Consider the following 20,029-nt stretch of genomic DNA (forward strand, 5'->3'; position numbering starts at 1 on the left):
ATACTGAAAAAGCAGCTGGCGGCTCAGAGTAAGTGGTTAAGGTCAAACAACATTCCTGTCATCTGTCAGTGATCATCACACCACGGAAGCCAACTAACATGCAAGGACTGAGGTCCTAAAGTTGGTGAGGAATGTTTCAGAAAGCCTGATTTTACTTTTTTTTTTTTTTTTTTTTCTTTTCCTCCTCCAAACAGATTGTGAGGAATTATCATTTTCAGTGGGGGTTGAGGGATAAGCAGGCAAATGGGTCAGCATTCCCCTGGAGTGCTGAGGGTGGAAGCCCAGGGTTGTAATCTCATCATTAGCCTCCCAATAATTGCTGCTTGTCTGATACCCATAGCGTCCGCGCTCAAATGATCAAATGGAAATTTCTGCTTTCATGCAAAAAGGCAAAACTGAGTTTCAGTTCCCATGTGATGCCAGGGAGAAGTTTGAAAACCTTCAAGCCTGGAGGCTTGAAGACTAGCATGAAAAAAATCAAGAAATTCCCTTATATTCAAATCAACTGTTCTCTAACAATATTTTTGAAGCTCTAAGCAGACTTTTACAAGCAAATGAGAATGAAAATGTAAAACTGCCTTTTTTTTAAATTCCTTGTTTCCCAGATATCACCCCAAGGATTACAATCCCAGCCTGAAAAGACTTGGGAAGTCTTCCACGTTTATGTGCTTTATTGTATAGCACGTTGGGAGCCTGTTTCCGTAGTCCCAAGGCACTGTCTGCCCTTTGGTGAAAGGGCACTGTGTGAAGCTGCCTCGGTGAGGGAGCAAAAAGCTTGGTAGCCACAGATCTTTCTGGAACCAGGGCTGTGCCACGGATGCAGTTAAATTTCATGCTCTTGTAAAATAGTGTCTGCCCTCCCTCCTGCTTCTGCCTTCTTAGTGGTATATTTTACATAGTGCCGATGGTGCCAGTTTTGATGAGCTCTGTGTGCTTGGGAATCTAAACAAAAACTCTTCAATTGCTGAAGTAACAGGTGAGGGCTGTGAAGAGCCCCAGTTACTGGCCCTTTGGCTTTAGGCAAGTTTCCCAGGCGGTTTTATGGTTTGTCCTACTATCACTGTCGTGCATGGGTAAAATAATTACTAATAGACTCACAATTCAAGTTCTGATGGTAGGGTTTTGAGAGATGTAAGTATTATACACCAAATATAATAATACCACTTACATGGATGGCACTGCATTTCCTCTCGTCTTGTGCATTTTGAGTCTTTGGGCTTGTGTTGGGTTTTGGGGGTTCCAGGCTGAATTGATTTCTAGATTCCCACAAGCAGATGTGAATACATTTGGTTCCTGTTACTCTGTGGAATAGCTGTGGAAACTATTAAAACCTTGCATTTAATTTCCTAAAATCCAACTCTGAGCATGAATCATTATGTATGGTAATTTTTGTCCAAGTTTTAGTATGGCAAAACCTGAGTAGCTCCCAAAGTAAATAATCTGCTGCTGCTGCTAAAAGTTTGCAAAAGCCGAATAGCATTTCAGTGGCAAAGAATATCTTGCATTATTCAGAGGAAAAATAATATCAGCTACATATTAGCTAGATACTATATCTGTTCTTAAACAAGTAACTGATAGGGGAAGAAAGACTGAACCCTGGGAAAGACTCATTCGGTTATAGAAGAGGACCCATTAAAGAAATCTACAGATTAATGTAGAACAATAAAAATGGTAACTTATTTACTGACCAAGTAATATGTCAAAGCCAGTGACTCCATTTGATGAACATTAAGCAGCTATTAACTGTGGCAAATTGCATTTTAGATTATTAATTTAGTCCATTTCTCGTCCAGTTCACAGGTAGAGGAATTATGGCTTGTCAATACCTGGAGCTGGCAAATGCAGCGATGTTGTAGCCGATGGCACATTCTGAAGTGATGTTGCCATTTGTCTATTTGGGCAACTGGTACAGAGACTGTCGGTTTAAAAAAACAAACCAAAACAAAGCAAAACTTCCCTCTTCTTTCTTGCTCCCTCTTCTTTCTGTGTAGAAATTCTTCCTGATAACCAACCTGAGCCTCCTGTGGCGCAACTTGAGGCCGTTTCCTCTTGTCCTGTGGGTAGTTACTGTGGAAAAGAGACCGACCGTCACCTCGCTACAACCTCCTCTCAGGTAGTTGTGGAAAGCGAGAAAGTCTCCCCTGAGCTCCTCTTCTCGATAGCATCTGTTGGATGCTGATTTCTGTGAGCTGTGTATGCAGCCAAGGTCAATATTTCATATGCATTCCCAGCTTGGCCATCAACTTCCCTGGAGTTGATTCAAGATAGGGCCTTAGAGCTTGGCAAATTTTTTTTTTTTTGTTGCTCTGTGAATATACTGAGTTGAATTCTTAATACTACCAGATGCTATTCTTCATTTGTTTGCTGCCTCTTTTTAAGGCCTGAGTGCCCTGAAGTCTTGTTAGAGAATGCAACTACTCAGGATCTTATAGTATAATCCCCTTAAAATTATGACTGGTTGCTTTGTTAATGATTTGTTAAAAATAAATCTTAGTTCCCAAAATAACAATCTCAAGCATTAGAACGAAAACTATCAAGTTACATGCATTTTGTAAACAACAAGTGCATGTTTTAGATTATTTGCTTCATGGAAAAGGAAGAGTCTCATAAAAATGTTAAGGGTCTGAATCAAAATACTCAGCATATCAGTTTTCTCTTAGGAGCTATTTAGTATACACTTTTTTTTTTTTCTCCCACCAGCATACTGTCAGGGTATAACTGGAAAACTAAATATCATTTGTTGTAGTAAAATTTTTAAACATTATGGCGACTACGCTGTTGCCCTTTAAATGCACTTTTAGACAGTGCTTTTTAAAGAGTAAACAATTACTGCTAATGAAACATGCAAACAGCTTTCAAGTTGCATTTGCTTATCCTTGGTAAAATTTAAGGCAGCACTCATAGTGTTTTTTTGAATTATCCCACAATTACAATAATCTCCTGTAACTTTGCAGATATATTCAGGTAGCTGGTTTTCATTGTGTTAATTTTTAGGTTTGAATTACACACTTGTGCAAGCTTATAGGTATGGAGGAAATAGGTAATACTCTTTTCTGCATGTTAGCTTCTATTCTCTCAGGGTTAGGGGGCTTTCTGGTCTAGGATGAACCTGAATGTGTCGTTCAGGTCCCTCTTGCAAAGCTATCTGCGAGTATGGCTGAGTAGCTCTTAAGAACAAGAAAGAAAAGATGAGACCAAACTCTTCAGTGTCCGTTCAGCCCCTGAATGGAGCTGTGGGTACTGCCCGTCTATGTGGGGAAATCCCTCGTGGAGCTTTTGCTGCAGCTGCCCAGCGGCTCGTCCCCGCAAGGCTGCAGTGGCCAAGGCCGGCTCGCCTGGCTCGTGACACGGTGCCCAGACCTCCTGGGCCCTTGGCGAGGCTCCCATCTGCCAGCTGCTCGAATGGGCCCTTGCCCTGTGGCAGCGTAGAGGAGCGAGTAGCAACAGCACGTGGCTTTCAGGCGCTGCTGTAGGCTGGGGAAACCTGCTGTAGATGGTCCAGGTCTAGCAGCTCTGACCGCTAGAGCAGAGCGTTGTGCTGTTATCCGTGTTGTTCAGAGGAGGTTTGGACCCACGTGCACCCCGCGTTGGTCAACGATCAACATCCAACGCTCACAACCAGAAAGCGCTTTTGGTTGCAGTCGGTTGCTCATCCATCACTAGTTATCAGAAAATAAAGTAATAATAAGAGAACAGGCAGCATCTCTAGTGTTTGTTCAGCCTATGTGGGAGCCCTAAGCTTGGCTTTGAAACTCGTGGTGCGCGCGGCAGGTGTCGGGGCAGCGGCGAGCTCGCGCGGCGCGCTCACAGGCCTGGCGCATGGGCCATGGCTGCTGCCATGGCAGCCCCGGTGCCTTCCTGCTCGTCTGCCCGGCGCTCCTTCCTGCCCCTGCTCCCAAGCAGCTTGTGGTTTAACCAGGTCCAGGGGATGCTTCTGTGAAGCAGATGAGGAGTCTCGTGCTGTCATCTTCAGAGAGAAGTGATAATGTTTCAGCAGAGCGGGGACAACAGGAACTCTTGGAGGGGCTTTTCTCTAAAGCTTAAGGGAGAAAGAGAAAAGAAAAATAAGTAATGGAGTTAAAGGGGGAAAAAAAGGCAATGTGCAGAAAATGCTTCTTAAATATCATATGTAGAGTGTGTTTCTTTAATACGGATCTGAGTTTGGAACTAGGAGCAGGGGAGTATATTTCAAGGGGTGCCAGAAATACCTACCTGGGGGAGAATGTGTGGTATTGTGGGCAGTGTTTGCAAGAAAAAAAAGTCAACATCTTAAAATACTATGTGCTTGCTCAGTGAGCAAAGGGTGTTTAATTTGTAACGTAGCATGGTTAAATTAATGGAGGCAAGAACACACTGCTAATTAGTGCGAGAATCCAGGGGAGCAGCACAACTCCTGTTTTATTAAATTGTGCTGTTTGATTCCACGAGATTATTTTGAAAAGAGTAAACACATTACCGCAGCAGACAGGAGCGTTTAGAAAACAGAACAGTTAGACTTTTTTTTTTTTTTTTTTTTAATAGTGCTTAGCTCTGAACTGTGGAGTTTCTGTTGGAGGCTTCCAGCTCGCAGGTTGGAGGCGTCCTCTTGGTGCCCTGCAAGGGTTCATGGCACTGCTGAGGCTGTCAGTGGTATTTATGGACATTGGTGTGCAGTGAACCCTTGAACCCGAGCTGGTCATCTGAGCGTCGCTTGTAGCCAGAGCTGTGTTTATGCTTAACGCTGGTAGCAGCGTTTAATTGCTCCCTAGGAAAAATAATTGCGATTTGAACTCAGTCGCAGCGTAGACAAGGGGGGTGCTAAAATGCTGGAGTGACAGGAAGGATTTTCCTTCTTCTGGAAGTACTAATTGCTGTAAATCTGTTTTCGGGCTGCTGTTTTCCACTGTGCCTTTCGTTGAGTTTGGGAACGAATGCAGAACAAGGGCCACGTCCCTCTCCCGCCGAAATCAGTAACGGCAAACGCTGCGTTGTGGAACGAATCCTCTTCTGCAAATACTTTCCAGGCGTTTTTGGTGTCAGCTGCACAAGGGAGAGAGGGCAATGCTGCCCCTGTGCAATGGAGACAAGCGGAGAACTCGCGTTATCCTCATGCGAAGAATTTCCAATCCCGAGCGTGGCAGTGGTATCCCTGCTAAAGTTTCAGTTCTCATAGTGTGATATCAGATGGGAAAGGCGGTGTAATGCGCGGCATGTCAGCAGGCCGGCCGCGGCGCGGAGCCGGGCGCAGCTTCCGAGCCGCCCTTGCGCGCAGGCAGTTTATGTTTCTGTAACTCTAGCGGGGATTCCTTTGGCTTGACACAATCCCGGGAATGTCTTTCAAACCGTGTACATACATAGAACAGATGGCTTTCATGGGAAGCAGGAACTACTGTGCAGCGTGTAGTATTTTTTTGCATTTTCTTGGTAGCTCTCTAACTTGAAGCAATCCTTGCACAGATGTTGTATCCACAGGTACTGCAGAGCTGCAGTAAATGGAACCATTTCTGCCCCTCTCCTGCTGCACTCTGGCCGTCGCCGCTCCTGCGGTCGGCTCTTAGTGCTGCCCTATCAAGGCAGAAAGGTCGGGCCAAGCAACAGATAAAGCGGAACAAAACAACTTCAAAAATTTGGTTTGTGGATATCTCTGTAATAAAATCAGGCTTTGACCTTGAAAACGTTTCCTAGTTACTACAAAGACAAAGAACAGAAGCTGCAAGTTAGTACTCAGCTGCCCGCGCAGCAATGAATTACAGCCCAGCATTATGGAGAAAATGCAAGAGTAGTCTATTGTAATTCTTTAATTGAAAATGTATCGTTGTGGAATTGTTACTTGGATACCTCTGGTATTCTTATGGAAATGTGTTTCCTTTTATTTGCTGGTCGATTTATTTGATGATATTACAGAACTGTAGGTTAATTTTAATCTACTAACCCTGTGTCATGTTGATACTGTCCAGCTATAGTTTTTAAATAAGCACGTGTATTGTAGCGTCTAGTTCTTACTTGCCATCTGAATATTTGTAAATGCCAGGATTTATATCCGGTGAACCAAATTAACCCATTTTAACAAAGGTGCATACAGAGAATATGTAAAAATAAACACAAGGGGAAAATGTAGGAAAACTTAAGGTAGACATGAGGTTCTTATTATATTAGATGTGAATTAAAATTGATAGACGAAGGCAGAAAACCATAATATGTCTTCAAATCCCATCTCTTAGTGGCATGAGACACGCTCTGTCCCCAGTTTTACACTGATACTGTTGGCTTCTGCAGGGGCCATGTTGGTGACCACTGCCCGGTTTAACACAGGCTGCTCCAACACTCTTGGTGACAGTGTTTTTGTAATGGGGCCTAAAATTCGCTTTTGGAGTTAAGACCTCGCAGCCTTTCACTCCGCATCGCTCCGAACGTGTCGCTTGCTCGTGCTCATCACCGAGGCCCTGGTGGCTGCAGATCTTCTCTGGGGAGGTGCCTTCCCTTGCAGCTGCTGTCAGGAGGCCCCCAGCATGGTTTGTGAGATCAGATAAAAGCCGTATTTATAAAATAACGATAATAAAATAAAATAACCGTTTTTTTCCCCGATCTCCAGGCTTCCCTGCTTGCTTGCTTTTGCAAGGAGATGGTCCAAGCTGTGCTGCACTCGCTCCAGCTGAGGAAATCTTGCACGGGCTGCAAAGTGTTAGAAAGGATTTTAATGAGATTATTGTGAACTGTTACTTCACAAAAAATCTTAACCCCTCAAGCAGCTGTGCTGTGTAATGGGACAGGTGAAGGAATTTGCAAATAAGAAGCTGGCTCCTTATTTGAAGGGAGTGAGCTGAGCTTGGTTGTGTTTATTCTGCATTTTGTGTAAGAAAACCCAAGCAAGCAGGCAAAAAAAACCCCACTAAGGCAGGGGTTCCTCTTAAATCCTCTCTCATGTGTATGCCTTTTGCAGAAGTGAGGGCAGTAACTTCTGCAGAAGTTAGTTGCGTTACAGGTTGCTTGGGGTTTGACAAGACAGCAGCAGGGAATGAAATGACTCTCTTTTTGGGGGGATGCTATGGTGTCCCCGTCCATGCAAGCAGCATCTTGAATGTTTTGCTCAGGAGAAGCATTACCAGTAATTTAGAGGTGTTTAAGAAGCAAATAGTTTGTGAGCTTTTAGCATTGGGTTTATTTTGGCCGATACCTGTCTTGAATTTGTAGGACACTAATTTCATCAGACAAGTCGTCTGGGAGACGGTCTGTTTCTTTTTTTTTCCATTTATTGCTCGGGAGAAGGGTTTGGGTGCTGAAATGCAAACTGTGGGTGAAAGGAAGTTGTGCAGTATGAAATTGTGCGCTATTAAAATATCGTCCCACGAGACCCTGCCATAGCTTCCTTGGCGAGAACAAAATACTGTGTTAGAATGTTACCCGTTATTTTTGTGTAAGCTTAAAACCTGTTAGTGTGGTTTGTTTTTACTCATAGAAGGAGACAAGGTTTAGAGTAACCCTACTGATAGAGGCTTAAACTTCGGTATTTCGTCCTTTTGAAGCAGTGAATGACTTCTGCAACTGGTTTCTGATATTTTAGACTTTGGAGGTAAGACTGATTTCAGAGAAGGAAAAAGTAATTCTTTAAATTAGTTTAGATCAGAAAGAATCAAGCAAAGCTGAGGTAGATTTACTGAAGTTATGCGAATAGGCAGATTAAAGTATTTTTGCCAAATGCAAAGGGGCTGAGGGGCTGAGAGAAGCGACAGAAATATGAGCTTAACTAGCTCCTCTGAGAGAGTTTGGGGGCTGCCTGAGAGGACTCGAATAACAGGAGACAGGAGGAAGAAAATAAAATAATACACACAAAAAGAGGAGGCAAATTGGATTCTTCCATTTAACCTTTTACATAATAAAAGACGGGAGACATCCCAATGAAATTAAAAAGCGATGCATTTAAAAACTAATAAAAAGAAATACCTTTTGCTGGAGACAGGAGTATAGACTAGCTGAAAGGTTGGTCTGATCCAGTACTCCAGTCCTGAGATGGCTATTTTGCGTAACCTTTTGGGGATACTTTTTATCCTTTTAAGTGTGTTTTTGCAGGTAAAACTCTTTGTGGGATCAGGCAGAATATGACAAAACACTATAAATACTTGTGTTTCTGGTTTATTAAATCAGACTCTTGTCCAAAGTCCTTTAACTTTCCTGAACAGACATGTTGTATGATGCTGACTTCTTACTGCAATAAAGTTGAATTCTCTGCTGGTGCATTTAATCGGCATCCATCTAGTCTCAAAAAGGTGCTTTTATTCAATAAAACAGGAATGCTTTTGGAGCGGACACATGAATGTTCAAAGTGGTGAGCCTGTGTATGTTTGTGTGTATGCTCACCCCCCGGGGAAAAAGAATTGATTTATTTGCATTAAAATATTACAAGCTATACTAAAGCTATAACTTGTGTATATGTTTGCTTTTAACCAAGGGAAAAAAAAAAAAAACAACCCCCCCCCCCCAAAAAACCAAACAAACAGTCCTATCACATTAGGATTAGGGAGGACCTCTTACTAGGATGACTGTAGATTATCCCGAAGCTCCTTAGCCACATTTTTTGTAGTGAGCGTGTTGGTGAAGGCTGAACCCCACTTCGTGGGCAGGCCCTTGGGCTCGATTCGCGGCGTGTGGTGTATTGTGACCCTGCCCGCGATGAGGCCGGGGCTGCTCTCGCCGTTTTGGGAGCGGGGCCGAGGAGCACGTGGACGCGGCCCCGGCAGGGCCTCGTTAGGAGACCTCACTGTGGCAGGCTGCGAGCGTCTGTGCTGCTGCTGAGAACGGCCTAAATGAAGATTGAGAGAAGCCACTCATGTGCTTGACGCAACTCCAAGATACACTTAAGCGGCGTTTATTTTTATACCCGGCTTGCAGCTGAGTCAAATAGCCCTGCTTAAGGGCACCCGAAGCTCGGGAAGTTTCCGCGTTGTCCGTGTGTTGGTATTTCTGAAGGAATTGGTAAATGGTCCCAGTCTCTTGACGTGAAGGCTTGGGAAAAGCGGCAGTGGGCAGAGGCAAGAGCAGCTCTCTGGTGGGTGAGCTGCGCCGTGCCAGGGCGGCCGCGAAGCCACGGCATGGGCCCTGGCATTGGGGTCTATCCGAGGCGTGGACATCCTCCTTATTTATTAAACCAACGAAAGGGCCAGGAAGGAAGCCCGTGAAACTTCATCCTGCTACGTGTCTTCCACGTTCCTGCACCATGAGGTGCCACTCTGTGGCACGAGTACAACTGTGAGGTGTCATACTGTGGAATGATCCCCCTGATGGGAGAGATGATGTTCACATGGCGTAATGTGCTTTCAGAGTTAATAAGCATGTATTAAGATGCAAGTATTTGTAAAGCTGTGTACGCTGAGCAGTCAGTCCGTGTGTTGTTAGGAATGTGATTTGCGTTGAGAAATGTTTGGTGTTTTGGTGCTGTCTGATGCCCCAACTTCCGCAGGGCACCTGAACCACCCCCATTTGTGGATGATGCGGGCCTGAACTTGGAGGCAAAACCCCTCCAGAGGAGTCGGGCCGGGAATGCCACGTGCTCTGTGCACGGGGATACGGTGCCAAACCATGAAATGGTGGGAAATACTGAGCAGTAGCTCAGGTGCTCCTGTGTTAACCTGGCCGGGAGGCTTCTTTTTTGATGGGGTGGTTCTGCTGGCATCCCTTAAGCATCCGTGTCAGATCCCTACCGATAACCACCGTCGTTTGGGAGCAGAGGTTGGTGACTGACGTAGCCATGGCCCGGATCATTTAGTCACCCTGCAGCCACAAACCTGGGAGTTACGGTGTGAGGCGCAGGGGCCAAGGGAGAGATCCGGCTGCGTCTTGCACTCCAGAGGCTGATCCTGCCGGAGCACCAGCAGTGCCGGCGTCTGCGTTCAGATGAAGGATGAAGCGGCCGGGGGCCGCTTGGTGGCTTCCGCGTCGCTCGGCTGAGTGACGGCGGAGCACCGGAGCACGGCGCAGCGGCTGCCCCGCGCGCGGGGGAGGCTCCGAGCGAATCGGGAGCGGCGATGGGCTGGCTGGAGGAGCCCAGCTGGCCGCTGCACGTCCCCCTGCTCGCGCTGCTCTCGGCGCACGCCGGAGGTAAGGCAGAGCGCGCCGCCGAGGAGCTCAGCCGGGAGAAGGGGCTTCGCGGGACAGCGGGACGGGCCCGGGTGGGGGGTTTGGGAGCAAAACGGGGCTCTTGCGTTTTCAGCTGCATCCCCAAGCCGGCGAGCTGGGTCTGCAAACCCGGCGCACCAGAGGTGCGCCGGGTTTGCAGACCCAGCTCGCCGGCTTGAGGATGCCATAAAAAGCAGCTCCCGGCACTGTTTGCTTTTTAGTAGAATAACTCGAGACTTTTTGCACCGTGCGGGAGGAGGGCTCCTTTTGACTGTTGCGTTCGGTTAAATGCACCATTAGAGATCCTGAGTGGTGGTAGGTTTGTGCATGCTCTAACTTTGTCTGTAAGCTCTACCCCGTGTTAACAGGGAGGATTTCTGCAGTAGTAGCTGAAAGATAGGAAATATTAGGCTTGCTTGGGCTGGAGGCTAAACTTGGTTTGTGCTCTGGTTTTAGGAGGAGAGCCTTGGAATTTTGTGCTAATTATAAATAAAAATGCAATATTTACTCATGAAGAAGCAAAAATTTGGGATAGGAAAGGGGAGCATTAATTAGCAGTAAGTAGCAATTGCAGTAAGGTAGAATTTTGCTTAATAGCAGACTCCCAGTAGCTTTATTAACTCTGGAGTGTTTGAAAATAAGGAATGCGCATTAAGGAATTGGCCATGTGTGTTTATAACATAATTGCAATTGAAAAATGCCTTAGGCAGTAACTGAGCTGGTGTTTTTTTTGGTTTGTGGGTTGCTTGCAGTCGGGTGCTTCATTCATGTGCTGTTATTCCTTAAAACTACTGTACACTGCATACTAGAGTGGCTTACTGTTTGCTGAGGGACACTTTTGTGTTGAGCATTGCCTCTTCCAGAAAGCTGCGAGTAACTTCAGGAAATACTCCTCATCTTTTGGTGCAGGCATCTTCATCCCAAAGCGGGTAGTTTGCAGGCAGAATTGCACATCTGCAAAGGAAAATGTATGTGTCCGGCCAAGGAAAGGCTTTTTTCTCTGCCTGAATTAGTCAGTTGTGCTTGGTAGTAGGTACCAAACTTCACATGAGTCTGAAATAGCCTGTGAAGGATGTGCTGGGAGGCTCAGTGCCGTGGCTGACCTTTGAGGGAATGGGATGTCTTCTGAGACACGAGCATCTGTAAGCGACTAGACAGACCTGTGGAGGAAATGCAGGAGGTTGCTGCAAGATGTGCACATAGTTTTTGTTTCCCATAAGAGACCAAGATTTTTGCCTCTCGGCTGAGTTCTAGGTACTTAAGTTAGCATGTAAAAAATTTATCCCAACAGGTAAGATCCTTTGTATAACGGCAGTTGCCAGTAGGAGAATCCCAGTTGCCTAATTCAAAGTGTAGTTGCTCATGACCTCATAGGTTGCATTTGAATTGTGTTACCAACTTAGGTGATACAAGGGGGAGAAATCCTTGAAAGAAAATGCTCCAGACTATGCAGTCTTCAATGACAGATCTTTATTTAGCAGGTTGTGTGACTGTAATACTCAACTTCCTCCTGCCCTCTGGGCCATGGGTCAGAGTTCCTTTGCTCTAGGCAGCATCAAGGCCGAGACCAGAAGACTGGAAAAAGAGCTTAAAATAAAATGCAGAGGTCTTGCAAAGCCTTCAGCACATGTCTCGGGGTGAGCGCAGCGGCCTTTTCACCGCGTTTTCTAGAGCAGTAGATTCTCCAGGCTGAGCTCCTGTTTACACACCTCGCTGCAGTGTTTGCCTTCCTCGCCGCAGCTTGACGTGTCTTTCTTGCCTTCGGTGTGTAAATCTCCTTAATCCTTGGGGCTTTCTCTTTTGAAGAATGTCTCTTTAGCAAAATTTGTCTTTATTTGTGCAATTACTTGAGGGTCTGTATATTCCATTACGCTACTCTCTCCTCAGTAGCGCTCCAGTCTTGCCCAGGCCTTTCTCTGAGTGCTTAAGAACATTTTGAATACTAATCCTGCCCTCCAGTTTACATGCAGTTTTCTCGGCCAGGTATGAGCAGAAACCTCTCTTTCGGTATCTAAATCATTAGTGACAATATGGCCTAGCACTGGGCTTGGGGCCATCCCCGGCAGAAATACATTTGATGCTGCCTTCTTCCATTCTGCTGCTAAGACATAGAGAGCTGGTGTTTGAACAGAGTAACCTGCTCATTTTGCACTCATGCACCTTACAGGCCATTTATCTACGCTGGGTTTGTCTTGCTTCATCGGGAGGATGGTGCAACAGAAACCTTAGTTAATGCATGTGATACATTCATTGCTTCCACTCTGATCGCAAGTCCTATATCTTGTCCTAAAGTGAATTGAAATACTTTTGATACGATTTATTCTTGACATACCTATATAGGCAGCTGCTTTTACCTGTTTCTAATCTTCTGGGTGCTGGTTGACTGAATTTAATGTTTTTCTTTTCTCCTTTCTAAACTTGAGACCGCACTGTCATCCTATGTAAGGAGGAAAGGCGGAGAAATTCAGCTATATTGAAGTGCAGATCTCATCTTTGGGATTTTGGACTGAGCTCTATTTAATGTAGAGCTTATATAAGCTATATAATCAGCTATGTGGCTAAAATTGTATTACATGTAAGTTATTTCAGCCAAAAGTTATATGAACTAGAATTCAGACATCAGGAGATAGTTTTTGAAGGAATTTTTCAAAAGCAATATCAGAAACGGTAATCATTATTTGAAAAATGAAGCATAAATAAAATATTCCAAAAGCGAAGCTGCTTGAACGTCTAAAAAACATGCCTCCTGAGCTCGATGGTGCAGACTAGAGGGTTGTACTGTAGAGAAATAGATGACAAAGGCTCTGCTTGCCAAAACACCTCTTCTTTTTTAAAATAACTCTTTCATGCAATAATCCCAGCCAAAAAAAAAAAGCCCCAAAAAGGAGGAAAAAAAGAAAAAAAAAGGCAAATATTGTTACAAGAACAAAATTATCTAGAAGCAAAACTGCAGTTTAGACCCGAATTACCTGTGCGTATAGCAGCGCATAACTGTATCAGTCCTCTACGTGGATTGAGGTCCGATACTGTAAAAACGGAGCCGTGTGGCGGGGTCCGAGTCTTGGTTCCCTCCTGCCCCCCTCACCCATGTGGGATACAGGCAGCTGCTGGCTTGATGGAAGGGTCTTCCCCACCTTTCCGTGGTGCCGTTGGCAATATCCCAAGCAGAGCAGCAGATGAGCATCTTTCCAGCAGGCTGGTCTAAGCTAATACCTGGAAATCATGGAGATGTCTCTTTCTGAAAGGCAGGATGCGGTATTTGTGGGAAATACGGGAGGGAAGGGAGAAGGAAGGGTCATATTGGAGCCCAGCCGTGCCACCCTTAGGCCTGCAGTGCTCTCTGTTGGTGCTGCTCAGCCTTATTCCTGGGGGTAACACATCAGCCTTGCCAGCCAACATATCCCGAGCCACTCAGAGTGGACCTGACTGTTAAGTACCGTTGCAGCCTGTTGAATATGTAAACCTGATGTAAAAAAAAAAAAAAAAAATCCTTGATATAATTACTTGTCATGCAGTTCACTGCTCAAGGGATTTAGCAGGCAGTGCAGTACTTTGGTTTAATCCAAAAAATTCACGTTCACCTGCTGGTCTAGTTGTCGTCTGGCAGGTTTCCAGGCATCCCCCTCCCAACTGTGATATTTGTTGCTCCTCAGTGTGTTTTAACGCTCGTAGGTTTAAAGCCTAGAAGAAAATTCTCGGACTTAGGGATACGGACTGATATTATTAGGTCTGTTGGACACTGAAGGATGATTCAGAAAGCAGAAGGATAGGTGACCTTTGGGCTGCATGGCTTTAGAAGAAGATACATAGTGTAGTTATACGGCGTGTGCTTAAAGCAGTAATATTTTTGAGTGTAAAATGATCCCGGTTGCCATATGGCAAAATATATTGAAGGCCTGAGCGGTGCGGGCTGACGCAGCTGCTAAGTGCATAACCATGCCTGCGTGCTCGAGAGCTTTATCCTGCAGCTATTCCGCGGAATCCTCCGCTATTAATCAGCAGGAAAAGCAGCTTGCGGTGAGCGTCAGCGCTGCTCCGCGTCTGCTCTCGGCTGCCTCGTGCCGGCAGGGAACACAGCAGTGATTGCAGCTTTCTGCCCTTGTTCCCTCCGGGCCTGTTTTCCCCGAGGCCCAGTTCAGCCCGGGACACGCTCGGCCCCTCGGCCTCCACAGAGACAGTGGCTCTGAATGCCAGCCCCGTTCCCCGGCTCGGCACGCGCTCTGCTCGTGTGGGTTCGGCTTGAATTTGTTGAGGATTCCTAGCTAGCACCCAAAATATTTAGGTGGGCTGGAGCGAGGTGCCATTCGTTAGCCAAAGTAATCACAAAGCGTTAATTCAACTTGCAGCACTTAACGTGACTTCAAATGTAAATGATCCTTTCCCCGGACCGGGACCGGGAGGATGACCCTTTTTCTTGAGTACTTTGCTGAAGTGGAGGCTTAGCTCCTTTTTAAGAATAGTAGGGCTGACATGTCACCTTGCTTATCGAGAGCAGGGATTAAAGCAAGTGCACATCTGCTTACTGCCTTGTAGTCATAACTCCTTAATGTGTGGCAGTATTTTATGCTGCCCACCAACTGTGAGGGCACGGGCGTTGTTGGTCTGGATCCCATCTGGTGCTCCGTAGAGATACGGAGATACTCTGATGTTGTCGCGGTGGTGCTGATGCTGCCTCAGCAAGTTTTCAGGGTACCGCTGCAAACACGGGGAGTTTAATGCGAATGACACTCAACATGCGTGCAATGGAACTGCGTGTTTCTTTCTCTGCTGAAATGTGGCATTGCATTAGCCTGGCCATGTAAAATGTACTCCATTCTCAGTGTGTTAGAGGAGTGGAGTATTGCTACTCTTTTGAAAGAGATTTGGGGAAATGTTCCTTGCTGTGCTTCTTCAAATAAGTTGCTGATCTCGCCTGGAACAGCGGTGCCTTCCCCGGGGCCCCGCGATGCGACGCGCTTAAGGAGCAAAGTGGGACCCGAAGGGTTTGCTTCCGTTGAAGTCCAGGGCCTGCTAAATTATGGTTTGAAAGAAATCAGTGGGCAACCCAGAGAACTGCAGCCTGTGCATCAATCACAGCCTTGTTTGGAGGTTCTCTTTGAATTAAGTAGTAGCTTCATAAGCGCTTGAACGTATGGATGTTTGCATCAAGCAACAGTCTTGAAATGGCTGGGTGCTAAATGACCGCCATGATTAACTCCCCTAAAAACAAAACAAATGCCCCCCAAAACAACTCCTAGGTTTGTCAACCCAAAAGAGAGAGAGAAGAGCACCTTGAAAGGGACTGCCAGCCCTTCTAAGCATATGGTGTCCAAGAGGATGAGATATGGGAGCAGCTAGGAAATGAAGACTTCGTTGTGGGCAGTCATAGTGCTTAGCATAGCGAAAATAGATCTGTGAAGACAGGTAGGACCTAGGCCGTGGGGAGAGAGGTGCCAGCGTGTTTGTGCATTTTAGGCAAGACATTTTCCATTGGAAGAGGGAGGTATTTTGTGCTTCCATGGTTTCATTTCATTTTAATTGTTGTTTTAATTCATTGAGGGCATCTGTCACTGGGTCTTTCTTAGTGCGTTAGTGTTTTATTTCATTGCTGTTTTGAGGGAGTCAACACAAGGAAATACCAAGTTTTGATGCTTGAGTAGTCCAAAAGTCTCTCAGAACATACTCCTTTTGCTCAAATATCCAGCCGTGTTCATTTAAAGTTAGAGCAGGTTGTTTTAATTCCTTCCAGTAGTGGTCTGCGTCAAGGGGGAGGAAGCAGTAAAACATCGTATTTCATTTGTGTACGTTGTTTAGAAATGTTTGCTATACCGGTGTCAGAGGCAGTGTTTGTGGTCGCTGTTTCTGGAATGAGTGGTTTGAGTCACAGCTACGCGGGCTGCGTGAACATTAAGCATCCCAGAAGCTCGAGTGAATACCACTGCTGCAGCTTAACTTGTTTGGGTGAAATATGTGGTTTCCTGTCTTCATTTGAGAAAGCACTTTTCAGGCTTACTGACATGCATCCTGCAAATTTAATTTTCATAAATATTTCATCTCTTTCTTATGCTCAATTTAATCTATCAAAGCCACACAGTGTAGGAGACATCTGGGATTGTGCTTAAGCAGCTGGGTTTCATTTGCACAAGCTTTCTAGCAAGTTTCTCTTTCTTGCCAGCCACAGAATGTCTTGGTGGCTTTGCAGAAGGCCCTGGGAAATGCAGCGGTTGTGACAGAGCTTCAGAAACAGATGCTCTGAGCTTCTTTCTTTACCTGGCTTAGTTACCATCTCAGCTTTGTGACAGACAAATCTGTTCAGTGCCTGGTCAGCCTAAGCAGTAAGGCAACCTTTTCCTCATGGTTAGCTTTACCTGAGCTGGTCTTGATTCCTTCTTCCCAAGGAGATGCTGCTTCCCATCTCCACGTGCGTTAGATTGGTCAGTTTGAACAGAAGTGGCGTTTTTTGGTTTTTGTTGACTGTGCCTGGCTCTGAGGGTAGCCCTTGACTTGTGTCATGGACATGTTTTGTTTGGTGACAAAGCAGTAGCACTAAGGAAGAAGAAACTACATCTCATAAACAAGCAAAACAGAACGCCACAGAGTTAATGGAAGCTCATAAAGTGCCTAGACAGTCATTTATGGGAAAACTTAACCTTTGGAGCTTCATTTGCTTTTTACCTCCTAGAAGAGGCTGCCAAATGTGCTTCTCTTGAAATAAGTTCATACACTTGGCTATCATTCCATCACCAAAAATGCATTAAAATCAGCTTAACGAGGCATTGTTCCTTTTGTACCAAATATGTTACTTTATGTCTGTGCTAGGTAACATAAATAAATGCGTAGCTGGTGTAGAAAGAAGGGAAAATACATTTTGTCATTAAAACACATTGTGTTTAAAAGGTGAAGACCCTCCTATTGTTCTGCAAGTGCTGAGGTGTCTGTAGAGTTGTCTGTGTATTTAAGAGCGAGGGGGAAGTATAATCTGTAGCTTTACAACTTTAGGCACCAGAGCCCACTAAGAGCCAGCTCTTTGCACCTTTTTATTTTGATGTCCCAGTGTTAAGATGACATTGTCACTTTTGAAAAGCACCTTTGTACATTCCGTGGCCAAATGTGACAAGGTGGTGTCCGGACTTGCCATTGACGTGTCTGCAAGGAGTTGACGGGTAGGGAAATGGAGAATTTGTGGGAAATTCCTGCATATGGTGTCCGCTCTGGCTGCTTCCCCGTACTATACGTTTCTGCTAATGAGCAAATAGGTTTCGTGTTTGGACGTGAAGAGTTAGAGGAGTATTTTCCCTTTCCCTCTGCATTAGGTTTCAGCCTTACGTTTGATGCCTATAAAGGATTTTTTAAGAGCTCCCTGAAGAAGAGCAAATGTTTATTGTGTTTTTGAAACTGCTGAGTAAAATGACAAGATATTGCATGACAGAATTAATGGCTTCCACGTTTATGTATTTGTGGACAGTATGAGAAAAAGAAGTGACAAACAGTGTGGAAGAGAGCCATCAAGTCCACTGCCGCAGTCCTTCGAGAAATCAATGATCTCTTGTTTTATATTTTTTTCCCCTCCAAATTTCATTTGCTTGTTTATTGTTCGTTATGGCAGTATCAGAAAAGGGAGCCTTACTGAAGGAAATAATACAGCCAAATTTTCTCAATATGTAATTTTGTGCTCAGTCCTCTAATGACCCTCTAAGTGCATAAAACTGGAGTGGGAGTTAAAATATTAAGTTCATTTTGCAGCTTTTTAGTGTAATGCCACCTAGCTCCATGTCCAGCTTTTTGGATCCAGCTCCATAAAAGTTCCCTGGCTGAATCCCGTTCAGCTGATTCCAATGCAAGTTAGGCACAAAGACACCTTTGTGAATCTGGTCTGCTCTCTGTTTCACCTTCCCTCTTGTAAAACGAAAAAAATAATAAAGTCTGACTCCCCAGGGTAGTTGAGGAGAGACATTAATTGGGAGCAGCTGTCTCTTTTAGTGACAAAGGCCACAGAAATATGTGTAGAAATCTATGTAAACAGCAACAGGCTGCTCCATGTGCTGGGCCAAATGGCTTTCCAAATTTTTGTAGTCCTGTGGCAGCCCACTTAGACTATTAGCTAGTTTTATGTTATGAGCCCATCGATTTATTATTTATTTTTCAGTACAACTTATTCTAAGGTCGTATCAAACAGATTTCCTTGTCAGAATGGAAGAAAGAGGTATTAATTTACCTGTCTCACAGCCAGGATCTTCCCTCGCAGAGCGAAGGTATGAGGCCGTGTTTTGGCCTTATCGCAGGAGGAAGAAAGTAGTGGAGGGGAGACGGGTAACCCAACCTTGGGAGTCCAAACTGGATCTGTTAATCTGGTTTCCTGCCTCACAGAGACCTGCAGAGCTCTCGCTTCACCAGACCTATGAACTTTTAAGGAAAATAAAGTATGGCATTTAGAAAGATCTAAAATGAGGGCAAATATGTGAACCTTGTCTGGTAAATTTTATACCCAAAGTTTGCAATATTACAAAAGCACAAAACTGCATGAAAATACCGTTATTGAAGTTGCATTTGAGAATTAGAAACTGTCTGTATTCCTGTTGCATGTGCAGCCAGCGGCTGACCTCCGTGCGTATGCGTCACTACGAGGCCTTTAATTGCATGGTAACTTTCTGCTTTTTGCAGTGGACTCCTGCTTTGCCCAGGCCTCGGGACGGACAGCCCTCGCTTCATGGGTCCCTAGCCAATATTTTGCCTTGCTTGTGTTGTTCAGCATGCGAGCATTGCCTTGTTTACTGCATGCTATTGGAAACCCAATGAGGACGGGGTTATTATTAATTTCCTTGTGTGTTCGTTAAGGTCAGTTTGGTTTCACGGGACCTCCCGTCAGACCAGGGTATCTGTGCTCTGCTTCAGTCTGCGCTGGATCCTCAGGAACTGGGCACCTTGTACAGGCTCTTCTGCTCCGGGCGAGGACTCTCTGTGAGGAAGGGCAAGCAGCACTTTTATCTCAGCAGCAGGGATGAGCTTGGTGTCTCCCGGGATCAGGGTGTTATTTGAATGGTTTCCTTATCACTTTAAAGCCTAAGGCAACGCTCGGGCCAGGGTCACTCTTGCTGTCAGGAAGCCCCCAAAACCGTCATAGCCTCGGGGCAGGTTTCGGACAAGACACCTGTGAGCGCTCCCCAGAGCGGGAAGCCACCCACGTGTGGAGAAAGGAGGCCAGAGAGGCCGGTTGTGCTCCTGGGAGCCGGGCTCCCAAAGCCGCCCCTCGCAGCGCGTCGCTCGCTCCGAGTGTGGGTGCACACAGCAAGTGGTGGTGTTCCTTATAATACAGCGGGGTTTCATTTTGTTTGTTTTCTGTTTATTTTTTAGAGGGGGGGAAAAGGCTTTACTCCTTTTCCCTCCTCCCTGCTGATAGCAGTCCTGATTTCAGGCTGTCTCCAAGATTAATACTACACTCGAGCTGTCTCTATTTGGAATCTGGTCGGAAGGCATTAGGATGGTTTAAAAACTGGAGGAGGCTGCAGTAAGTTTTTGAGTGGCTTGTTTTTTCACACAGTTTGCCTTTTTGGGTAAATCTATCAAAGGGCAAGATGCGTGAGGCGCTTGGCTGGGGTGTCCCTGTACGTGAGGGCAGGTCCAGCCGTGCCTGCGCTGTTTCTGACAAGTGATTGTCTAACTCTAAACCTCTGCCAACAGAGATTTCTTCTGGTACCGTGTGAGACAGTCTGTTCCCGTGTTCTTTGCTCCTCTTTCAGAAAGCCATGGTTTTCCAAATGTGCGACTCTGTGTTAAAATCTGAAGCCTTTATTTCTTGTCCTGTGCAAGCGCACGTGGGGTAACCATGTGTTTCAGGTCTCTGTCAAAAACTTTTACTTGTTCCGGGGCTGTTATGTGCCCCTTGTCTCCAGACTAAACAAACCTACTCCTTCTAATCTTCCCTGATACTACGTGCATTCAGACTTCTTGTGGTGGTGCTTCA

At 45.5% G+C, this 20,029-nt stretch overlaps 1 protein-coding gene across 1 annotated transcript in view; it reads left to right on the forward strand.

Moving 5' to 3' along the window:
* Nucleotides 1-9,998: 9,998 nt before the first annotated feature.
* BMPR1B (bone morphogenetic protein receptor type 1B) overlaps nt 9,999-20,029 on the forward strand; it is a 51,920-nt gene continuing 41,889 nt past the window's right edge. The window contains exon 1 of the mRNA XM_088529508.1: nt 9,999-10,071. Coding sequence (XP_088385634.1) covers nt 9,999-10,071 — 73 coding nt within the window. The remainder of the gene's footprint in view (nt 10,072-20,029) is intronic.

This window comes from Tinamus guttatus, unplaced genomic scaffold (genome assembly GCF_059628265.1).
Source record: "Tinamus guttatus ecotype Peru unplaced genomic scaffold, ASM5962826v1 Tinamus_guttatus_pri_ptg000028l, whole genome shotgun sequence".
In the NCBI taxonomy this organism is placed as follows: domain Eukaryota; kingdom Metazoa; phylum Chordata; class Aves; order Tinamiformes; family Tinamidae; genus Tinamus; species Tinamus guttatus.